Source organism: Durio zibethinus, chromosome 13 (genome assembly GCF_047325235.1).
Source record: "Durio zibethinus cultivar Kanyao isolate XHJ-2024 chromosome 13, ASM4732523v1, whole genome shotgun sequence".
Lineage (NCBI taxonomy): Eukaryota > Viridiplantae > Streptophyta > Magnoliopsida > Malvales > Malvaceae > Durio > Durio zibethinus.
In genome coordinates, this window is record NC_143174.1 from 25,899,614 (window position 1) to 25,917,063 (window position 17,450).

General features: G+C 35.1%; 3 protein-coding genes across 5 annotated transcripts; 2 read left to right on the forward strand and 1 right to left on the reverse strand.

The window, feature by feature from the left end:
* Positions 1 to 2: 2 nt before the first annotated feature.
* On the reverse strand, positions 3 to 13,346 carry LOC111303446 (villin-4-like). Of its 3 annotated transcripts, none has more exons than XM_089742355.1 (24): positions 12,975 to 13,346; positions 10,804 to 10,932; positions 10,475 to 10,574; positions 10,060 to 10,128; positions 9,705 to 9,938; positions 9,420 to 9,597; positions 9,176 to 9,308; positions 8,799 to 8,961; positions 8,561 to 8,708; positions 8,309 to 8,409; positions 6,465 to 6,620; positions 5,553 to 5,621; positions 5,385 to 5,453; positions 5,141 to 5,278; positions 3,968 to 4,096; positions 3,612 to 3,759; positions 3,451 to 3,461; positions 2,374 to 2,514; positions 2,001 to 2,126; positions 1,854 to 1,919; positions 998 to 1,313; positions 716 to 912; positions 440 to 630; positions 3 to 353 (listed from the first exon to the last, which is right to left on the reverse strand). In XM_089742355.1, the coding sequence occupies exons 2-23, from the start codon at positions 10,857 to 10,859 to the stop codon at positions 517 to 519; spliced, it is 2,862 nt and encodes a 953-aa protein (XP_089598481.1). In that variant the 5' UTR covers positions 10,860 to 10,932; positions 12,975 to 13,346; the 3' UTR covers positions 3 to 353; positions 440 to 516. The 3 variants fall into 3 exon arrangements, with proteins under 3 accessions (XP_089598481.1, XP_089598482.1, XP_089598480.1); XM_089742356.1 differs by lacking the exon at positions 12,975 to 13,346 and adding an exon at positions 12,361 to 12,642; XM_089742354.1 differs by lacking the exons at positions 8,799 to 8,961; positions 9,176 to 9,308; positions 9,420 to 9,597; ... (3 more) ...; positions 10,804 to 10,932; positions 12,975 to 13,346 and having other exon boundaries at positions 466 to 630; positions 8,561 to 8,719.
* Positions 13,347 to 13,789: 443 nt separating this feature from the next.
* LOC111304277 (GDSL esterase/lipase At1g29660-like) lies at positions 13,790 to 15,628 on the forward strand. The gene is made up of 4 exons (XM_089742442.1): positions 13,790 to 14,127; positions 14,306 to 14,462; positions 14,614 to 14,881; positions 14,978 to 15,628. Exons 1-4 carry the CDS (start codon positions 13,875 to 13,877, stop codon positions 15,506 to 15,508), a joined length of 1,209 nt encoding a protein of 402 aa, XP_089598568.1. The 5' UTR covers positions 13,790 to 13,874; the 3' UTR covers positions 15,509 to 15,628.
* An 869-nt stretch (positions 15,629 to 16,497) lies between these two features.
* On the forward strand, positions 16,498 to 17,379 carry LOC111303450 (large ribosomal subunit protein P3z-like). The gene is made up of 2 exons (XM_022899717.2): positions 16,498 to 16,786; positions 16,969 to 17,379. Exons 1-2 carry the CDS (start codon positions 16,589 to 16,591, stop codon positions 17,137 to 17,139), a joined length of 369 nt encoding a protein of 122 aa, XP_022755452.1. The 5' UTR covers positions 16,498 to 16,588; the 3' UTR covers positions 17,140 to 17,379.
* The last annotated feature ends 71 nt before the right edge of the window (positions 17,380 to 17,450 follow it).

A 17,450-nucleotide genomic window follows, 5' to 3' on the forward strand; every position in this document is an offset into this window, starting at 1 on the left:
AATAAATAAAAAGAATCACACTTTTATTACCAAAAACAAATGATGAGTAAACTTGTTTTACACTCTGCTGTACATGCTTTTCATCCTCAGTTGTACAATACAACCTAAATTGTCTGCATTAGCAAGCCCCTAATTGCTCCATTTAGATCATTTTTTTTAAATAAAGATGAAAAAAAAAATGCAACCACATAACAAGCCTGTGATCATAAAGAATACCAATTAGATAACTCAAACGAAAATCAAACGACCATATGAGAAAAAATTGGTTGAAATCCAGATATTTGACCATCAATGAAGAAACAAGCTCCTTGGGAGCAGAAGCAGCTAAAAATGCACTGATGCTGTCCCTTTCACTGCAGCCGAAGAAATGAGTGCAGTTAGAATGATTCACAAATAGTTATTTAAGGAAAACAAACTTGTTGATAAAAAGAATTTGTACAGATTTGCAAGCGAGTCTGCTTCCACCTGCAGCCTCGTTTGCAGGGGTCGAAGAAAAAGCTGATGCATCGAGGAGACTTAGAACAGTTGAAGAGCCATTTTAAGCTTGTTTTGTTTCCACTTAGGCAACTTATAGAATGCATCCTTTTTCATCCCGAACTTCTCCTTGAACTCCTCCGATGACACGTAAGTCTGCGTATTGCACATATAAATATCTCAGAGAAGCAATAATCATATGAACCTAGAATAAACTTGTAAGCTTTAACTAATACAATACCTCTCGCTTGGTAACATCTATTTCAGAAACAGGATCGGTTGATGTTATTTTCAGACGTTCATATGGATAGATTGGAAGGCCTTCCTCATCTTCAGCTTCACCCTCTTTCACATCTTCTTGTATAGTGAGGGATTCTAGTCTGCTGCTCATGGAATTTTCCTTAAGCTCCGGTGTTGATTTGGGTGCTGGTGGGCTCACTTCACCATGAAAGAAATGTACTTCAATTTTGAGTACAAATATGAAAATAGCATAAATTTATCTCAAAACCCAAGAAATGCATACCTTTAACAGATCTAGGTATGATAGTCTCTCGAGCTGATGGTCGTTCAAAAGTTGCACTAAGAGCTGCTATAGCTGCAGACTTTGTTGCAGAATCCGGGGTCACAGATTTTGGGTAGATTTTTCTAACCATTGGTGGCGGAGTTGAAAGGTTTCTAGCATTAGGATTCTCAAATGTAGCTGCAAGTGCATTGAAAGCAGGAGACCTGCCCCTCACACGAACTCGGTCAGGGCTGAAGGACATACTTCTGGAACGTTGTGATTTGTCTGGCACACTAGACCTTCCTCCATATGATACAGGTGTTCTCCGCTTGGGTTTCTAAACATGCAATCAGATGTTAAATCAGAGAATTAACACTAAGAGGACAGTTAAAGTCTTAACAAGAACAAAAAAATTAGACACACATGAACAGATGTACCTTATCAATGAATGAAAGGGTTTGAAGGCAAAAGCAAATGCAATGTGGTTTGATTATTTATTTTGTTTGAACACTAAAACAATTCAAGCCCACCCAATTGCTAAATGTTTAACTAAACTATAAATATATATATATATACATATAACTATAAATATATATATACATATATATATTGCATTAATAGAACATAATCAGTCTCAGATGCGACATGTTGATAAACTACTCTTTTTTAAGGGATAGTTCTTTGGCAGACAGAACATGTAAGGGTTCCTTTCTATGTCAAAAACTATCATGTGAGACTTAACAAAATACATCCAATATCTATAGCCAAGAAGTCATGATGCATCAAGTAAATGTACAAGTTGGGGCTCGGATGGTGATCACTCAATATCAAAGGCAGAGAAAGTTCAACAATTTGAAAGAGTAAAAAGAAGTCTTACATCTATTATTGGTGTACCCCCGTTTTTCACTATGGTAAGTTTCCTCTGAAATGAGTTTCCATGCATCTGGAAGCAAATAAAAACACTAAGAGCCTTGCAAACATAAATCAACCATGATCACTTCTCATCAGCAGCAAAGACACTTACTGTAGACTTTGCAAAGTCCCATGTGAAAAAACGTGTGAAGAAGGGTGGCTCACTCCCTTCCATGGCTATGTATATTGGAGTTTCACGAGATAAATTTTCTAGGAGAAAATCTTGTTCAAGAAATTTCTGTACAAAAACGGAAGGTAAGAACACACCTGGCAGAAATCACCACAAACTATTCCAAATTCTTAATCGACATTGTACCAACCAACCGCTAGGAACAAGTCAATTTACATTATTTTTGAAGTTTTATGACTTAAAGAAATGCAGTGCCACTTGACATCCATAATTTGTCTATGAGAGTGAAAATAATACCCTTAGAAAAGTGAGTGCAACTATAGTTTCCACCTTATATGCAACCACTTGATCTTACCTCACCAATAGTTAAGGCCAGCAATTTATTCTTGGTATCAACCTGTTGTCCCACCCAGACAAAGATATCTGAGTGACAATCTAGGATGAATGTATCTTCAGTCATCAAATCATCCTGAGTGAAGTTATATATCTCCATCACCTGAAATAGAACTTAAGTTCAAACTGATGGTGCAGATAAGAGACAAGTAGATACAATCTTGTTTTTCTTATTTTAGCTGTTTTTTCTTCAATATAATGCCAATAAATTCAAAGCATTATATTCGTAAATACTGGTGCAATATAATAAAAATTAATAATAAGCTGTGCAAGAATGACCCGTAAAAGGATGGAACATATAAAGTTACAAAGAGATTTGATAAAATGCTTACATATCAGAACCAACATACAGGAAATTACTAATAAAATGTGGAAATCTGATCTTCATTATTACTTGATTAGTTAACTTTATCTATATTAGTTAAGTCTATTATTTTTAGAATAAGAAGTGATTTGGGTAATTACACCAAATCCATTAGATATTTTCATATTATGCATAGAGAGTAAACATGTGGAGATTGATCGTCACTTCATCAAAGAGAAGATAGAGGAAGGAATTGTTAGATTGGTTTATACTCCCACATGCCTCCAAACTGCAGACATACTCACTAAGGCTCTCTCTCGAAACAACTTCGAGAATCTGAAGTCCAAGCTGGGTATAATTGACATCTACCGCCCAGCTTGAGGAGGAGTGTGAAAACCTAATCTTCATTATTACTTGATTAGTTGACTTTATCTATTTTAGTTTAGTCTCTTATTTTTAGAATAAGAAGTGATTTGGGTAATTACACCAAATCTATTAGATATTTTCCTATTATGTGTAGAGAGTAAATTACTCCTTTGATTAGCTGTTTTGATGCATGAAAATCTTGAGTTTTAAGGCCGAGAATATTCAGTCTTTAGGCTATATATTTTCATGCAATTCTAACATTGTAATAAGAAAAATATAGAAGAATAAAATAGTTTTATTCTAGAGATTTCTTCATAAAACATGGTTTATACTGTGAGTTTAGAAAGTAGCTGAAAAGTAGATACAAACCTTTAGATTTCCTGCAGATTGGAGTGCAATTTGCAATTAACCATGACAATGAAGAAAGATAAGGAATTAGAAAATTACAATTAGAAATTAGTGCTGTACATTTCTAGAATCAAGAGAGCATGAAATAAAACCTTATATCCACCGGAGAGAGTTACCAATACCTTTTGAGAATGTGCAAGAAAATAGGTGAGGATCACCTTCAGGTTCCCTTGAAATCTTTTGGCTTGGGTATTCAGATTTTCCTCCTAGCAACTCCCAAAACTGTTCAGATTCTGATCCTTCTTTTTGTGGCTTGGATTGTAAATTAGGCTGGAGATAATAAAAAGGTAAGCCCCAACCAATTAGACATAAAAATGAATAGAAACTTAAAAACCAAAATTGAAAACTCAAATAACTGAATCTAAATTGCTTCACAATATCCAATACAAATAAATGCAACCTATCCACCTAGCCATACTATTCTATCAAGCATAAATCAAGTTCTGAGAAGGAATTTGCTTAAAAATACACATTGAACCTTTATGAGATCTAGCTGTCTCTCAACAAGCTCCTGGTCATCTGGGGAAGTTAGCTTTCCAGCCCATGTAAAGACAGTGGAACCACTATGTAATATGTAACAGTAGGAGGAGCTCAAAGATGACGCGACCTGATAGAAGATAATTACAGAAAAAGGGAAACTATCATAAGTTCCATCCTGTACACAAAATAAATGTACTGCAGAATGAATAATTGGATTCAAAACTAGAATTATAGAGGCAACCATTAAAACAAATACTATTTGATCACTAAATGAAGGCTAAGGCAAATACAAGGACTTCTTTTGTAGTCCCATGGTTTAAATTAAATGAGGTGAAGGTTCAGATAGAGGTTGTATGAAAATAACTAAATGACATCCACTCATTTACCTTGATTAGAGTTCTACTTTAAATTCCACTTTGCATACAACTCCCTCCCCTTTCCCTCCTCTTTCTGTTTGTTTTATTAAATAAACATCATATCTGAATCAATTTAAAAAGTATCTAACCACAATGGAACAATTTTAATATGTGTCTATCCAATTTACACGATGCATAACGATAAAAGTACTTGCAAATTTTTTGGGACTCAAGCTTTCACATTCCTATATACATCTGTTGCCATAAACATTTGGAACTGACTTCAAAATAAGGACCAATTTAAACCCTTATAACCTTTTAAAACAGAAAAGGTAAGTTTGAGTGGGAAAACCCCAAGGGAGGTCCAAGGAAAAAATTGATGATTAACAACATTCATGAAATAGAATTGTAACCTAATTGGCTCTAATTAGGTTAAGTCAGGGGCAACCAAAGTTTTTATGGGGATTTCAACTCTTTTTAAGCTAAACTTTAGCAGACTAATATAGCATTAAAAGCCAGCTAGGGAATGATGTTCCCAATTTATCTTATCTGCCCGTTTGTGTTATTTTGCCTGTTTTCCCCAGGTGGATAATGCACACAAACCACAGAGGGATGCCATAGATCAAATACATGAATAGGCAGAACATGGTCCAGTCACCTTTGTTCAAATTCAAAAGCAACAAAAATAAGTAGCAGACCATAGTCAAGTGGAAATGCTACACCTCCCACAGAAAATTAGTTCCATCAGGATAATACTTGTTATGAGTTCTGAAGGGCACAAATGCTAGATGAAAAGTTGAAAACTTGGGACATACTGTTTTGACTTGTATTGCTTGCATATTATCAGGTCCAGAACCCTGTACCCGAAACAGTGCAACACCATCTTCTGTGTATGTCCCATCTGGAATTTCCTTCTCAGCAATGTAATTCTTGTATCCATCACTAAGACCACCCTGATGAATTTTACATAATTTAACCAGTCATCTAGAGAAAACCTCAAAGTATAAGTTCGAGCATCCGTTGAAGGAAGTAAATTTTACAAATCAAAAGTCCTCAAACCTTAAACACAATAAAGCTCTGGAAGATTGAAAAGAATTGAATGGGTTCACTTCCTTCATGGATGCAAACCTAATAATCAGATAAGATACCATGAGAAGAAAAATAGAAAGGTATACAAACAATAACTTCAACAATAGAACAATAGTGCTCTAGGTGAATGAAAACTACTTGGGCAGCCAGGAATTTCATCGATTCAACCATTTTGCTTGCCAAAGAGACAGCAGAAATTCTTTCTTCCTGTTAGCAAAAATGCATGATTATTAAAGTAACAACAATAATACAAGCATTGTAAGAAAAAGTAGCATGAAAAATACACACATATAGCGAATATGATATTGGTAAAGGAGGAAAATTCACATGCATGGGAGATATATGTTCCCTGTATATGCTGATTAAATAATCACACAAGAAGATGCTTAAAAAGGACACGACCTAAAGAAAGGTAAAATGTTAAAAATAAAATAAATTTTCTCCATTCACAAGCAACATTGCCTCAAGCAGAATGCCGAAAACAATTTAAAAACAACTAGATACAATTAACCTTCTTTTCTAATGCTAATTCCAATATGATATTTGGCCGTTATAGTCCCTCTACCTGATTATAATGAATTTAATGCTTAAACTTTTATTACGAGTCGATTTAAGGACAATTGATAACATTATAATTGAAGTAGAGGGACTAAAACTGTCAAATTAAAATAGTGGTGGGATCAAATTCAAACTTGGACCAACAAATTACTAATTTCTGCACCTGTATTTTTTCTTTTAATCAACTTTGAGATGGAAAAACTCAACTTCATTCAGTAGTTAGAACGCAAAAGTTCATAATAGTTAAAAAGAATATATTTAAAAGGAAATTTTCAAAAAGAGAAAAAGTTCCATCAGGCAGAACTAAAGCAAGCTGCAGAAACAGAATGGTGATCTCTAATGCAATTTTCCAATATATATCAAAGCAAAAGGTCAGTCATTCTCAATGATATTTCATGAAGACGGTCATAGAAATTATGGTTGAAAGCATTATGGCACTCAACAATTTTGGGAATTGAGAGACAAAAAACCAGTTAAAGAATGCTTTATCACCTCAACACCATGCTTTCCAAACCATGTTCCTATAAGATAATCTTCTTTGTCTTCTCCGGGATAAGAATACTGAAAAATATAGCAATCCCCACTGTAAAATTTTGACTGATCAGAAGCTGGAAGGAGAACTTTTTCCTGGCCATTCACACGCCAAACCTGCACAGCCAGCTCAATGCTACCATCAGTACACTGGCATCAACCTCATGGTCAATATGCTGCATATATATTATGTCCATAGCATGTCCGGGAAATAATCATAAGTTCTATAGTTGTTTCTTTTTCTCACTTTTTTTGTGGTGTATCTGTGTATGATGATCCCAAGCTTTCTAAACAAAATCTTCAACCATTACCTCATTGTATTTATTAATTTAGGTCAAATAAATACAGGTCCAGTATCACTCATTATACAGGAAAAAGGAAACATAATTCCTTGCTTAAGCCCATAAGATATTGCTAAGTGGGGCTGGCATGGGCCACCACCACAACCCCCTAGCTTTTGAAGATTTGAGGAGTAAGATGTATTCCTAAATAAGAAATGGGTAAAATCTTATTTTGGTGCCTCCAAAAAAATATGAAAATTGTAATTGATATAATAATTCATAATTTGCTATACCAAATTATTAACTTGATTTCTTTTTACCATTTTTTTGGATAAGTAAACATCCTTTATTTATCCAAATGAAGCAGGAAGGAACCCGCTACATAAGAACAAAGCTTGTTACATGATTGGGCGAGGTATAACAAGTCTAAAGACAGAACAAAAGAAACTGTTTACAAAGGTAAATACTAAATGGACCCCACATTGGAACCAAAAAGATGAGTTAGTAATGTTCTCTGAGAAGTCTGAATGGCTGCTGATCTTCGGTATATCAACCTCCAAGGTATTTCTTTTACCTTTTTATAATATAAGTATTACTACAATGATCTTTTAACTCCTTATATTAAGAATTTGTTTTCTTTCCAATCTAATCAAAATAAACAAATTGATAGTAAATATTTTATCAACCAGTTTCTTACTACGTTAATAACAGGAAAAAAAAACAATTACAGAAAGTTCACTTATGCACTCAAAGTCTATAGTCTTTGCACAAAATCAATTGTGCATTTGACTTTTTTTTTCTTTGATTTGTTATAGCAGCTTTCATAGTTGAAAAGTTAGATAATCCCTTTTTACTATTGGGAAAATTACGAAATCCCACCTTGTGATGAAAGGTGGAGTAAATATGGCCCTTGAGGATTAAAAAGTGACAGTTAACCCCTCTGAAGATTTTTCAGTTAATTTTGAAAAAAAAAAAAACCGGTTATCTTTTTCTTTTTTTTTTTCTTTGTCACCCTTTATTCTTCCTTGAATTTCCAGCCCTTCTCTCTTTAAGAATGCCACATATCTCATTTTCCTTCAATAGTTTTGACTTCAAAATTAATGGAAGAAGTCAGAGGGTGGTAAGTGTCAATTTTTAAACCACAAGGGGAAAAACCACAGGGTATTTTTTGTAATTTACCCTAAAATACTAATTAGACTGATTTTCATTTTTTTTTTTTGCACTGAGACTTTTAACTTTTATTCAATCTTTTATCTATAAGCATATATATACAAACAACATGTAATATAACATCTGAAATTTCAATACTTTTTACTAATAAAAAGGAATTTATCTTTGCTATGCAATTACCTTACTATATGAATTTAGTGTTTCAAATACTAGTGCTTTTACTTTTACTTTAATCCTATTCAAATATTTGCAATCTCCCTCCAAACAAAATTTCTAGCTCCACTGTCTGGGGGAGAAAGGCAGTAAGGGATCTAGATACATACAAAGATTCAGCACACAGAAAAATGAATATACCTGCAAATTTCCTGTGCAATCAATGTATGGTTGGGGTTCTTCCTTCACAGGAGCAGCTTTTAAAAGACCCTTGACATTCACCCCCTGACGTTGTAAAAGAACTACAAAAACCATTGATGATATATTTATGATAAGTTTTTCAAGTTGATAATGGTAATAATAATTATTTGATAGCTAAAAGGGTAAAAATCTCAACAAAAGACAATTCATACTGCAAAGACAACAATATTGCAAGATATTTCAGTTACTGACCAGCAACTTTGCCTCTACCATCCTCAGTAACAGCAACGTTGGTGGCCTGGGGCCAGGAGTCAAACTTTGACCGAAATATAACAGTCTCAAATCCCTCAATTACACGAATTATGTGGGATTTCAGTTGATCAGAACCACGGATTAACTCCTGTTCAGAGACATCAACAATGTATAAGGAGTGAATGAAAAATCCAAATAAAAGTTAGTTTACATCACATTAGAAAGGAATTGCTATTACCTCTAATGCTCTACTTGCACTCTTTCTTTCATCAAGAGAAGTATTTCTTCCCATCCATACAAAGACTTCTAACCCACAGTCCAAAATATAGCATTTATTTGTGTTCAACAACACTCTTGTCAAGGAATCAGCCTCAACAGGCTCTGCCTGCCCCTTCTCAACACTTGAACAGCAAACATACCCCAATGAGAACATTTTCAAATTACAAAATTACAGTATGACAAAAGAAAAATCTTTTATCAAATGCAAAAAGCATTTTGCTTTCCACACAAACATAACTTATTGGTCAATTTAGAGAAAGCAAAATTGCATTTGTGGAGGTAATCAGGCCAACATTGATTGACCGCCACCACCACCAAGCCAAGACAAAATTTTACCTCAGTAGCTTGGTTGGATGAGAATCAACAGTCTTGTCCTCATCAGTAGTAGTCTTCCTCGGAAGTGGAGCAAAGCCACCAAAGAATCCCCAAAATTCTCCAGTTTCAGCATCAGCCATCAACCTTCCATCCTCTGCATAGAGTAATTAGATTGAAATCATTAGCTTATATACAATTAACCACTTCTCACTCCATTCATCTTATTCTTCTCTTTCTTCATGACCCAATCTGTTAGTTTACTCACCAATGGCAGCCACCTCGCATTTCCCATCATGATAAGTATCTTTAATGTATTGGACAACTTCAAGAGCTTTTGCCCTCTCTTGAATGGATGAATTGGAACCATTAAATTGAAAAATTTTAGACTTGGTATCCAGAATAAAGATGTCATCATGGTTGAGTGAGGACCGAGCAAAAGGAACCTGCCACGACACATGTCATGAACTTCACAAAGAAAAAGGATTAAGAAATCGCACCCAAGAATGAGAATTGTCAGTCCCTAGAGGATCAATGAGGTCCAAAGACTTGCCTCTTTTACATGGACAACATGTTTGCCTCTACACACAAACAAACGTGCCTTATGTTCTTCATGAACATGTTTGAATCCAGATGTAACTCCACCTTCCTGGGGTATGATACATGGCTTGAAATAGGAAAGAAACTTCTCAGTTTCAAGGCCCTGCACTTCACGATATTGAACAGCACGCCCTCCAAGAGCAGCATCAAGTTCAACAGTCTTGACTGCAGCAGCACCTGCTTCATCCTATGTTAAACGAGTTGTGGTCACAAAATCAATCTAAAGTTTTTTAGTTCAAAATTCAATCCATTGCTTGCTGAAATGTTAGAGTTGAACAAGTAATAGAAAACAGTGGCACAAGGTATACCTGAGTTGTATCTTTACCAAGCCAGTAGTGGATATCATGACGTAATGCACCACTTTTTGAGCCAGTTGTCTGCGCCAAAAAATAATAATATTACGGAGCAATAACCAGAGAATGAAAACTTAGATGCATCTTAAACCTTCAAACCAGAAGCATTATCTAGTAATAGATTAGTACTCAATTTTTATGAATAACCCCAACAGAAATGAATCAACAGCATCAACCTTAAGACCTGGCAAAGTTTATCATTAGAACCTCTAACAGACTCTTTTCTCCTTTATCATGGCCTTTTAGCAATAAAAAAACATTTCTAGTTCCACAGCTTCAAATTTTACCATCTTAACTGCTAAATTTTGGTGCCAACAGAAACATGCAACATGTAAAATCTAATTCAATGCTTCCCAACAATATAACTTGCCTTCAAAATAACATAGGAATCCCCCGTGAAAAACTTGCCATAAGATAACTTTGGAACAGGAACAGGGCGGAAGTTTTCAATGCGCCAGATTTCAATTCCACTGCATATTGTTAAGGAGTATTCATTCAAAACCAGACATACCCAAGATCAAAAAAAAAAAACCAACAATAATTGTGATAGTGGTTCTCTTTCTCTAAATTTTGTCACCCTACACAATGTACAATCCAAATCTAGTAGAAAAAAATTATATAAGACTATCGTTCTAAAGAACAGTAAATAATCACAATGATGATACATGAAAAGCTGCACATTTCAAAAGTGAAGGATACGCTTTTTGCCCAGCTCCCTGGAAAGCTGGATCTAAATCTCTCATGGAAACCGCCATACTGTTTATTCACCTTTAAATTTAATGATTTGATCTTCTAGGTCTTAAGCTGGAGGCAAGCAATAGATTTGACCTGAAATATAATTGGCACCATTAATTGAGTATGAAATAGATAAATAAATTGCCGCAGGAAGAGAATCTAAGGAAAAGAAGAAGCAATGCTCTCTCACAACACTGTTACTGTTGAAAAGGTGATCAAATTTATTGAATCAAAAATCAAATAAGGAGATTATAGAATCCAGATTACACCTCATTCCTAATTATGTTGGAAGAAAAATTTTTAGTAACAAAATATCCTGCCACATCTGGTCTTCATATATATGACTTCAACATAATTTTGGAAGCAAAAATTTGAGCATAACTTAAATTTGGAACCTGTATTTATATTGGTTATTCGTTAATTACAGGAATGTCTTGTACTGCACTCTACAAAGCACATGCTTATTTCTATGCATTCTATCATTGCTTTATATTTTCACATCGAACACTTTATCAACATTAAAACAAATCACCTGCATTTCTTATTTGATAGCAGTGTTCACTTCTTTCCTGGTGTGCTTGCCAGCTAAGGAAAACAGTGTAGTTTCTTTTTTTTTTTTATGTGATTAATAAGCACATTCACCTGTTCTCCAAAAGATGAAACATCTACAAAATTCTTCATTAGGAACCCAAAGTAGCCACTAGCTAGTGAGAGGGGAGACATATCAACAATTAAATCTTAATCACTTGCAACCACTTCAGTAAATACAGACTCGTAATCCCAAATTCTAACCGGCTATAATGCCTTTTCTTTTTCTCTCTCTCAATCAGCTCCGTTTGAAATTCCAAATCCAGTTTTAAACTGTAGAACTAATTTTAGCTGGCTAGACATATGATCAACCAAAAGACAAAATATTAAAACTGCATATAGGTCACCCAAAGAGATCAGCAAAGACCAAAGCTTAGGCTCCTACTCGACCACTATCTTTTATTTATCACTTTCAGCTAATCCCATGAAAGCAGACTACCTGTTTGGCTGTTCTTGTGCCACTAGGCCCATGTCCAAGAAACCCAGAAAAAGAATGGTCCAAATATATTGGAAATCCAACATTCTAACACTGTATTAGATTTTACAGTTTCCCAACGTCATGAAGATGACAAAAATACCACATTTTATTGAAATTCACATCAGAGGAACAAAAACAAAGCTAAATCAGGCTTTCTAAACCAGCGCCTAGTTGGCAAAAATCAGGCAAAAGTTAATTCATCAAAGATGAGCTGAACTTTTAAATCCCAACACACCATCAACCAATCAGATCAAATAATTACCGAACAACAACAAAGGCATAGCACAAAATAACCCAAAAACATAAAAATGTTCAAACTATGGAAAGCTCAACAACCCAGAAAAAGACATTCTTTAAGCAATATATCTTCTTGTATTTAGCAGATGGAACATTAATTGAAAAAACCCAGATACAAAAATCATCAAAAAGTGAAAATATAATTAAAAAAACCTGACCTTGAAGATGATAATCCGAAATCCAAGCAGAACCCAGATCCAAAAAATTGAAGAAAAAATAGAGAAAAATAATGAGTGTTTCAAGAGTAAAAAGCTGAAGCAAAAACAAAAAAGAGAGAGAATTAGACTCGAAGCTTAGAGAGAGAAAGAAAGCATGCGTTGTAGAGAGTGAAAAGTTAGAGAGAGAAAGACAGAAAGAGAGGGTTTGAGGCCTTGTGGGAGTTGGAGGAAGGGAATGATGAGTGCCAGCCGTGCTAAACTCACAATCAACTGTAAAATCTCATTAATAATTAATTAATGAACCTTATTTATACAGAGAAAAAAAAAATCAAAGTACAGTAAAACAATGAGTTGAAAATTTTAGGGTGATGGGTTGATTCCTTTTGTCATCAACAGGTTAAAATTTGTCGCCGCATTCCTGCTTCTTCTTGTTGGATCATTCATTTTCTTAAGTTTTTAATTCAAGTTTTGGGGTTTGATTTGTTTAGAATGAATTGGTAATGAAAATGGAAGGAGTTACAGTTCAATTTGAAAGCATAATCAACAATAACAGTACAAACCTCAAAAAGAGATATATAAAAATGGGAAGAAAGTATCAAACAAAAGGATATTACCTTTCTTTATGGCTTTTTAATTGTTTTATAGATGGAATTTGTTGTTGTGTGTCGATGATGATCTCAGAATCTTTGTGTCTTGTAAGAACATGGGTACTTTTTTTAATTACATAATTTTTTTATGCAATTAAAAAAGTAATAATGAAGAATTGAGAAAAATAGCAATTAGAAAAGAAAAAAAAAATGAAAGGGATCGGTTTGGTCCGAGAAAGACTACAGTTTAACGGTAACGTTGATGGAGAGAGAACGGAGAGTTCCGCTTTTTCAGGATTGAGAAAGGAAAAAGAGAAACGGTCGGTCACCGGCCATGATTAATGCATTGCCAATCTGCCCATAAAAGTTAAGGCGGGACTTCATGCTAGCCATGCCCCTGTTTTCTCCTTCTATTCTCCATCCCCCTTTATGTACAGACGATTTGGGGACGATTATCCGATCGATTAGTTAATTTTGAATCAAATTATTTTAAATTAAATTAAATTATTTTTATTATTTAAATCAAAATTTTAATTTTAAATAAAATTAATACTTAATACGTTATAAATATATATTTTTAATTTCACAAAAAATATTAAAAAATCTTAATTAAACTCTAAATGACGCGAAAAAACTAAAACTAAAAGAAAATTAAGGGGTAAACAACGGAGGATTAATGGCTTCCGCTCAATTTTATTTATAGTTGCCGAATACTAAGCTGTATCTCCTCCCTACAAATCCATGCAACTTCAGGACCTTGACTTACTAATTTTGTTTTTATAACTAAAACTCGTTGTGATTATCCCAAATAAAATATCCGGCACTTGATATATATACACACACACACGTTGTTTTTCTTTGTATACTCCAAGCCATCTCCCCCTCCTTCTCACCTTAAGCTTTTTTCAATTTTCTCGTAATTCTTCAATGGAGTCTAAGCTTCAGCAGCCTCGGTGGCTGCTGTCTATTTGGTCTTTGTTGGTCTTGAACCTGCAAAACGGGGTAAATGCAGAACCCCAAGTGCCCTGCTACTTTATTTTCGGCGACTCGTTATCTGATAGTGGGAACAATAATGACCTTCAAACGTCGGCCAAAGGGAACTATCCACCTTACGGGATTGACTTCCCTAAAGGACCAACAGGAAGGTTTAGCAATGGCCGAAACATGCATGATGTTCTTGGTTTGCCTTCTCTTCACATCTAGTTTCAAAGTCTTTAATTTGTCTTCAAGCTTATATGTTTTTCTCTTCACATAGATGAATTTTCATGCTGCACATTGTTGTGGTTCCTTGCTGGTCAATCCTTTCCACCAATATTCTTTGATTAATATATTTTTCTTTTATGTATACGATCACGCAGTTGAACTTCTTGGTTTCGAAGAGTATATTTTTCCCTACGTTCAAGCCGAAGGGAAGAGCATTCTCAAAGGTGTGAATTATGCGTCTGGTTCTGCCGGCATTCTCGATGAAACTGGAAGCCATCTGGTAATAAAATTTCAAAAGCAATATTCATCATTGCCAGAAATTTTTTTTTTCTATTATTTTCTTTGACTTTGAGAAAAAAAAAAAGGGTTTCCTGAGGTTGAGAAAAAGGGTTTCCTGAGGTTGAGCATACAACTGAAGAAAGGCCATGAACAGTTAACGAGCTAATTTTTTATAACAATACAGTTTTCCTTACCTTTTGCAGGGTGCTCGAGTATCCATGAACGAACAGATAAAAAATCACAAAACTGTAATCTCAAGAATTAGTAAGATTTTGGGGAATGATTCATCTACAAAGAAGCTTCTAAGTCAATGCATTTATTCGGTTCAAATCGGTGGCAACGACTTCACTAACAATTATTTCAAGCCAAAGTTCTATAATACCAGCCGCCAATACAGTACTCCAGACGAATTTGCTGCGGTGCTCGTTGAACAATATTTAAAGCAAATAAAGGTTAGTATTATATATGAAATAATATTATTATATATTCCAGGCCTCCTAATAAAAAAGAAAATACCGTGAGTTTTCTTAACTGATCTTTACTACCAGGCTTTGTACGACAATGGAGCAAGGAAGTTTGCCCTGTATGGGTTGGGGGAGATTGGTTGCACTCCAGATGCAATTGCAACGTACAAACCCAATGGCTTTCTCTGCGCATCGGAGTTAGACAATGCTGCCACGGTTTTCAATTACAGACTTATGCCACTTGTCAAGGAACTTAATGATAAACTAACCGATGCTAAAATTAGCTATCTTAATCCTTCTCCAAACCCAGCTTATGTTGCACCATTTGGTAAAGAACTCTTGCCTAATCCCATCTCTATTCAATTTGATATTAAAGGTCTTGTCTTGGTTTCGTGTTTCTCAGTGACGAGTGGTTTATGTTGCAAAACTGGGGGTGGTGGTGGAGAGCTTTGTATTCCTGATTCAATCCCATGCAGTGACCGAAGCCAGTACGCGTTTTGGGACGGTATCCATCCTACTGATGCTTGGAACGAACTCATTGCCAAAAGTGCTTACCAGACCCATTCCCCCATCGAAGCTTATCCATTTAACATTCAGAAATTAGCGAAGCAATAAACCAATATCAAAGTCACGAATCCTTGTCATGGGGAGCATGGGATTTAGGAGATGGGAAAAAGTTGTCTTTAATAATGACAAATGAAACGCAACAAGCAAATGTACTTTTACTCTGCTTTACCCGAAAAAAAAAAAAAATCTAATAGTGAAAGAAACAAATGAAATCTTTAATAATAATAAAAAAAAAGAAGCTTTCTTGTGTAAATAAAATAGTGGCCGTCAGCTTCTGGCCGTCATTTATTAAAGTTCTAACACTGAAATTTGGACACAGCTTGTTTTCAAGGGATGCTGTGGCTTGCATTCATTAAAATTCTATCGCAGAAATCTCCGAAAGGCTTCGCATCCAGGAGTTTGTTGTATGAATGAAAGAGATTTCTTTTATTGTATAGTTTAAAATCATATGTAAGAATCAAATAAAAGTAATTGATCCCATTATCCTTCTCTATATATCTCTATACTAGCTGAATTCAATTAAGTTTTATCTAAATTCTATGAAATTTATTTTGCAATAATATTTAATGATTCATTTCTTGTTGATTAATATTTGGATCACTTGATATGATATTGAAATTGATAATAAAAGATTATAAGTTGAAAAAGCTTATAAACGTGATGTACTATTTAATCAATCCTTTGGTTCTTATTGTTAGCAGGCAAATCCGTCATGGATCACTCGTTTTTCCGGCCTCACATCATAGCCTATATGATGAAGTATAGTTATAATGTAGCTGCAGATATGATTCAATAATTTTATTTGATTATAATGGTATAATTTTCAATGATGCAATTGTTTTTGCTGAGGGGGAAGGGCCTGGTAATAATCCGTTAAATTGGTAAATAAATTGGGCCGGGTGATGACTAAAAAGGAGGACACTATTGGCATTAAAAAATAGTGTAGGGAGAAAACGGTCATTTTGTAAACAACAAATCTAGGGTTCTTCATACGTGGTATGCTATAAATAAAAGGCGAATCCGACGAGACGCCGTCTGACTCTATCTGTCTGTCTCTGGTCTCATCGTCTCGCTGAGCTAACTTGCGTGTTGTGAGTGCGTGAGTGAGTGAGAGAAATAAGAAAAACAATGGGGGTATTCACATTCGTGTGCAGGAGCAGCGCCGGGGAGTGGACTGCGAAGCAATATGAGGGAGAGATCGAGTGTTCAGCTGCTTCCACGTACGAGCTCCAGAGGAAACTCGTTCAGGCCGCCGTCGCCTGTGACTCCTCTGGCGGTGTCACCTCCTCTTTCTCTCTTGTGACCCCTAATTCAGCTGTTTTCCAGGTGTTTTTCCACTTCTTTTGCCCTCTTTCAATTAATTACATCATATTCGTTTTAATTTAACAAACTGTTTGGTCGAATATGAGATCGGATTTTTAAGTTGATATGATATTCATTCACGGGTTTTTTAGTTTCATGCTGATAAGCAGCCTTGTGTTTCCTGTTTTTAAAATTATTTGGCGCAGGTGATTATTGGAGGTGGTGGAGGCGGAGGCTTCATAGGAGGTGGAGCTGCTGCTGCTCCTGCTGGAGGCGCTGCCGCTGCGGAAGAAGCACCTGCCGCTGAGGAGAAAAAGAAGGAAGACAAAGAGGAGGAGAGTGAGGATGAAGATATGGGATTCTCACTCTTTGATTAAGCGTCTTCACTGCCTTCTTATTGGTCTAGTTTTTAGCGAGATATTGTTGCGTTGCCATGTTTCTATCGCGCTTAGCAGTTCTATGTTGCACTGTTACCCAAACAGCGAATTAGATTTGGACGAAATTGGGTTTTTGAGTTAGAAATTTGGCGTTTTAAAGGTGAATTTGACAATCTTATTAAGTATGTATGTGGTTTCACTCATGTTGAGCTACTATATTTAAATTGTGGTTTTGTTTCATTTTAAGTCCCGTCATTGATTTTATGGTTGCTTAGCATTTGTTTGGATACGAGGAAAACAATGAGAAGAAA

Coding starts and splice junctions, on each gene's coding strand:
- LOC111303446 (XM_089742355.1), bottom strand. CDS start 10,859: ATGGCGGTTTCCATGAGAGATTTAGATCCAGCTTTCCAGGGAGCTGGG. Junction 2,127..2,373: donor TGGCCTTAACTATTGGTGAG/GTAAGATCAAGT, acceptor GTTTTTGTACAG/AAATTTCTTGAACAAGATTT. Junction 913..997: donor CATACCTAGATCTGTTAAAG/GTATGCATTTCT, acceptor TTCATGGTGAAG/TGAGCCCACCAGCACCCAAA.
- LOC111304277 (XM_089742442.1), top strand. CDS start 13,875: ATGGAGTCTAAGCTTCAGCAGCCTCGGTGGCTGCTGTCTATTTGGTCT. Junction 14,128..14,305: donor AAACATGCATGATGTTCTTG/GTTTGCCTTCTC, acceptor ACGATCACGCAG/TTGAACTTCTTGGTTTCGAA. Junction 14,463..14,613: donor CAAAAGCAATATTCATCATT/GCCAGAAATTTT, acceptor ATAACAATACAG/TTTTCCTTACCTTTTGCAGG.
- LOC111303450 (XM_022899717.2), top strand. CDS start 16,589: ATGGGGGTATTCACATTCGTGTGCAGGAGCAGCGCCGGGGAGTGGACT. Junction 16,787..16,968: donor CTAATTCAGCTGTTTTCCAG/GTGTTTTTCCAC, acceptor TATTTGGCGCAG/GTGATTATTGGAGGTGGTGG.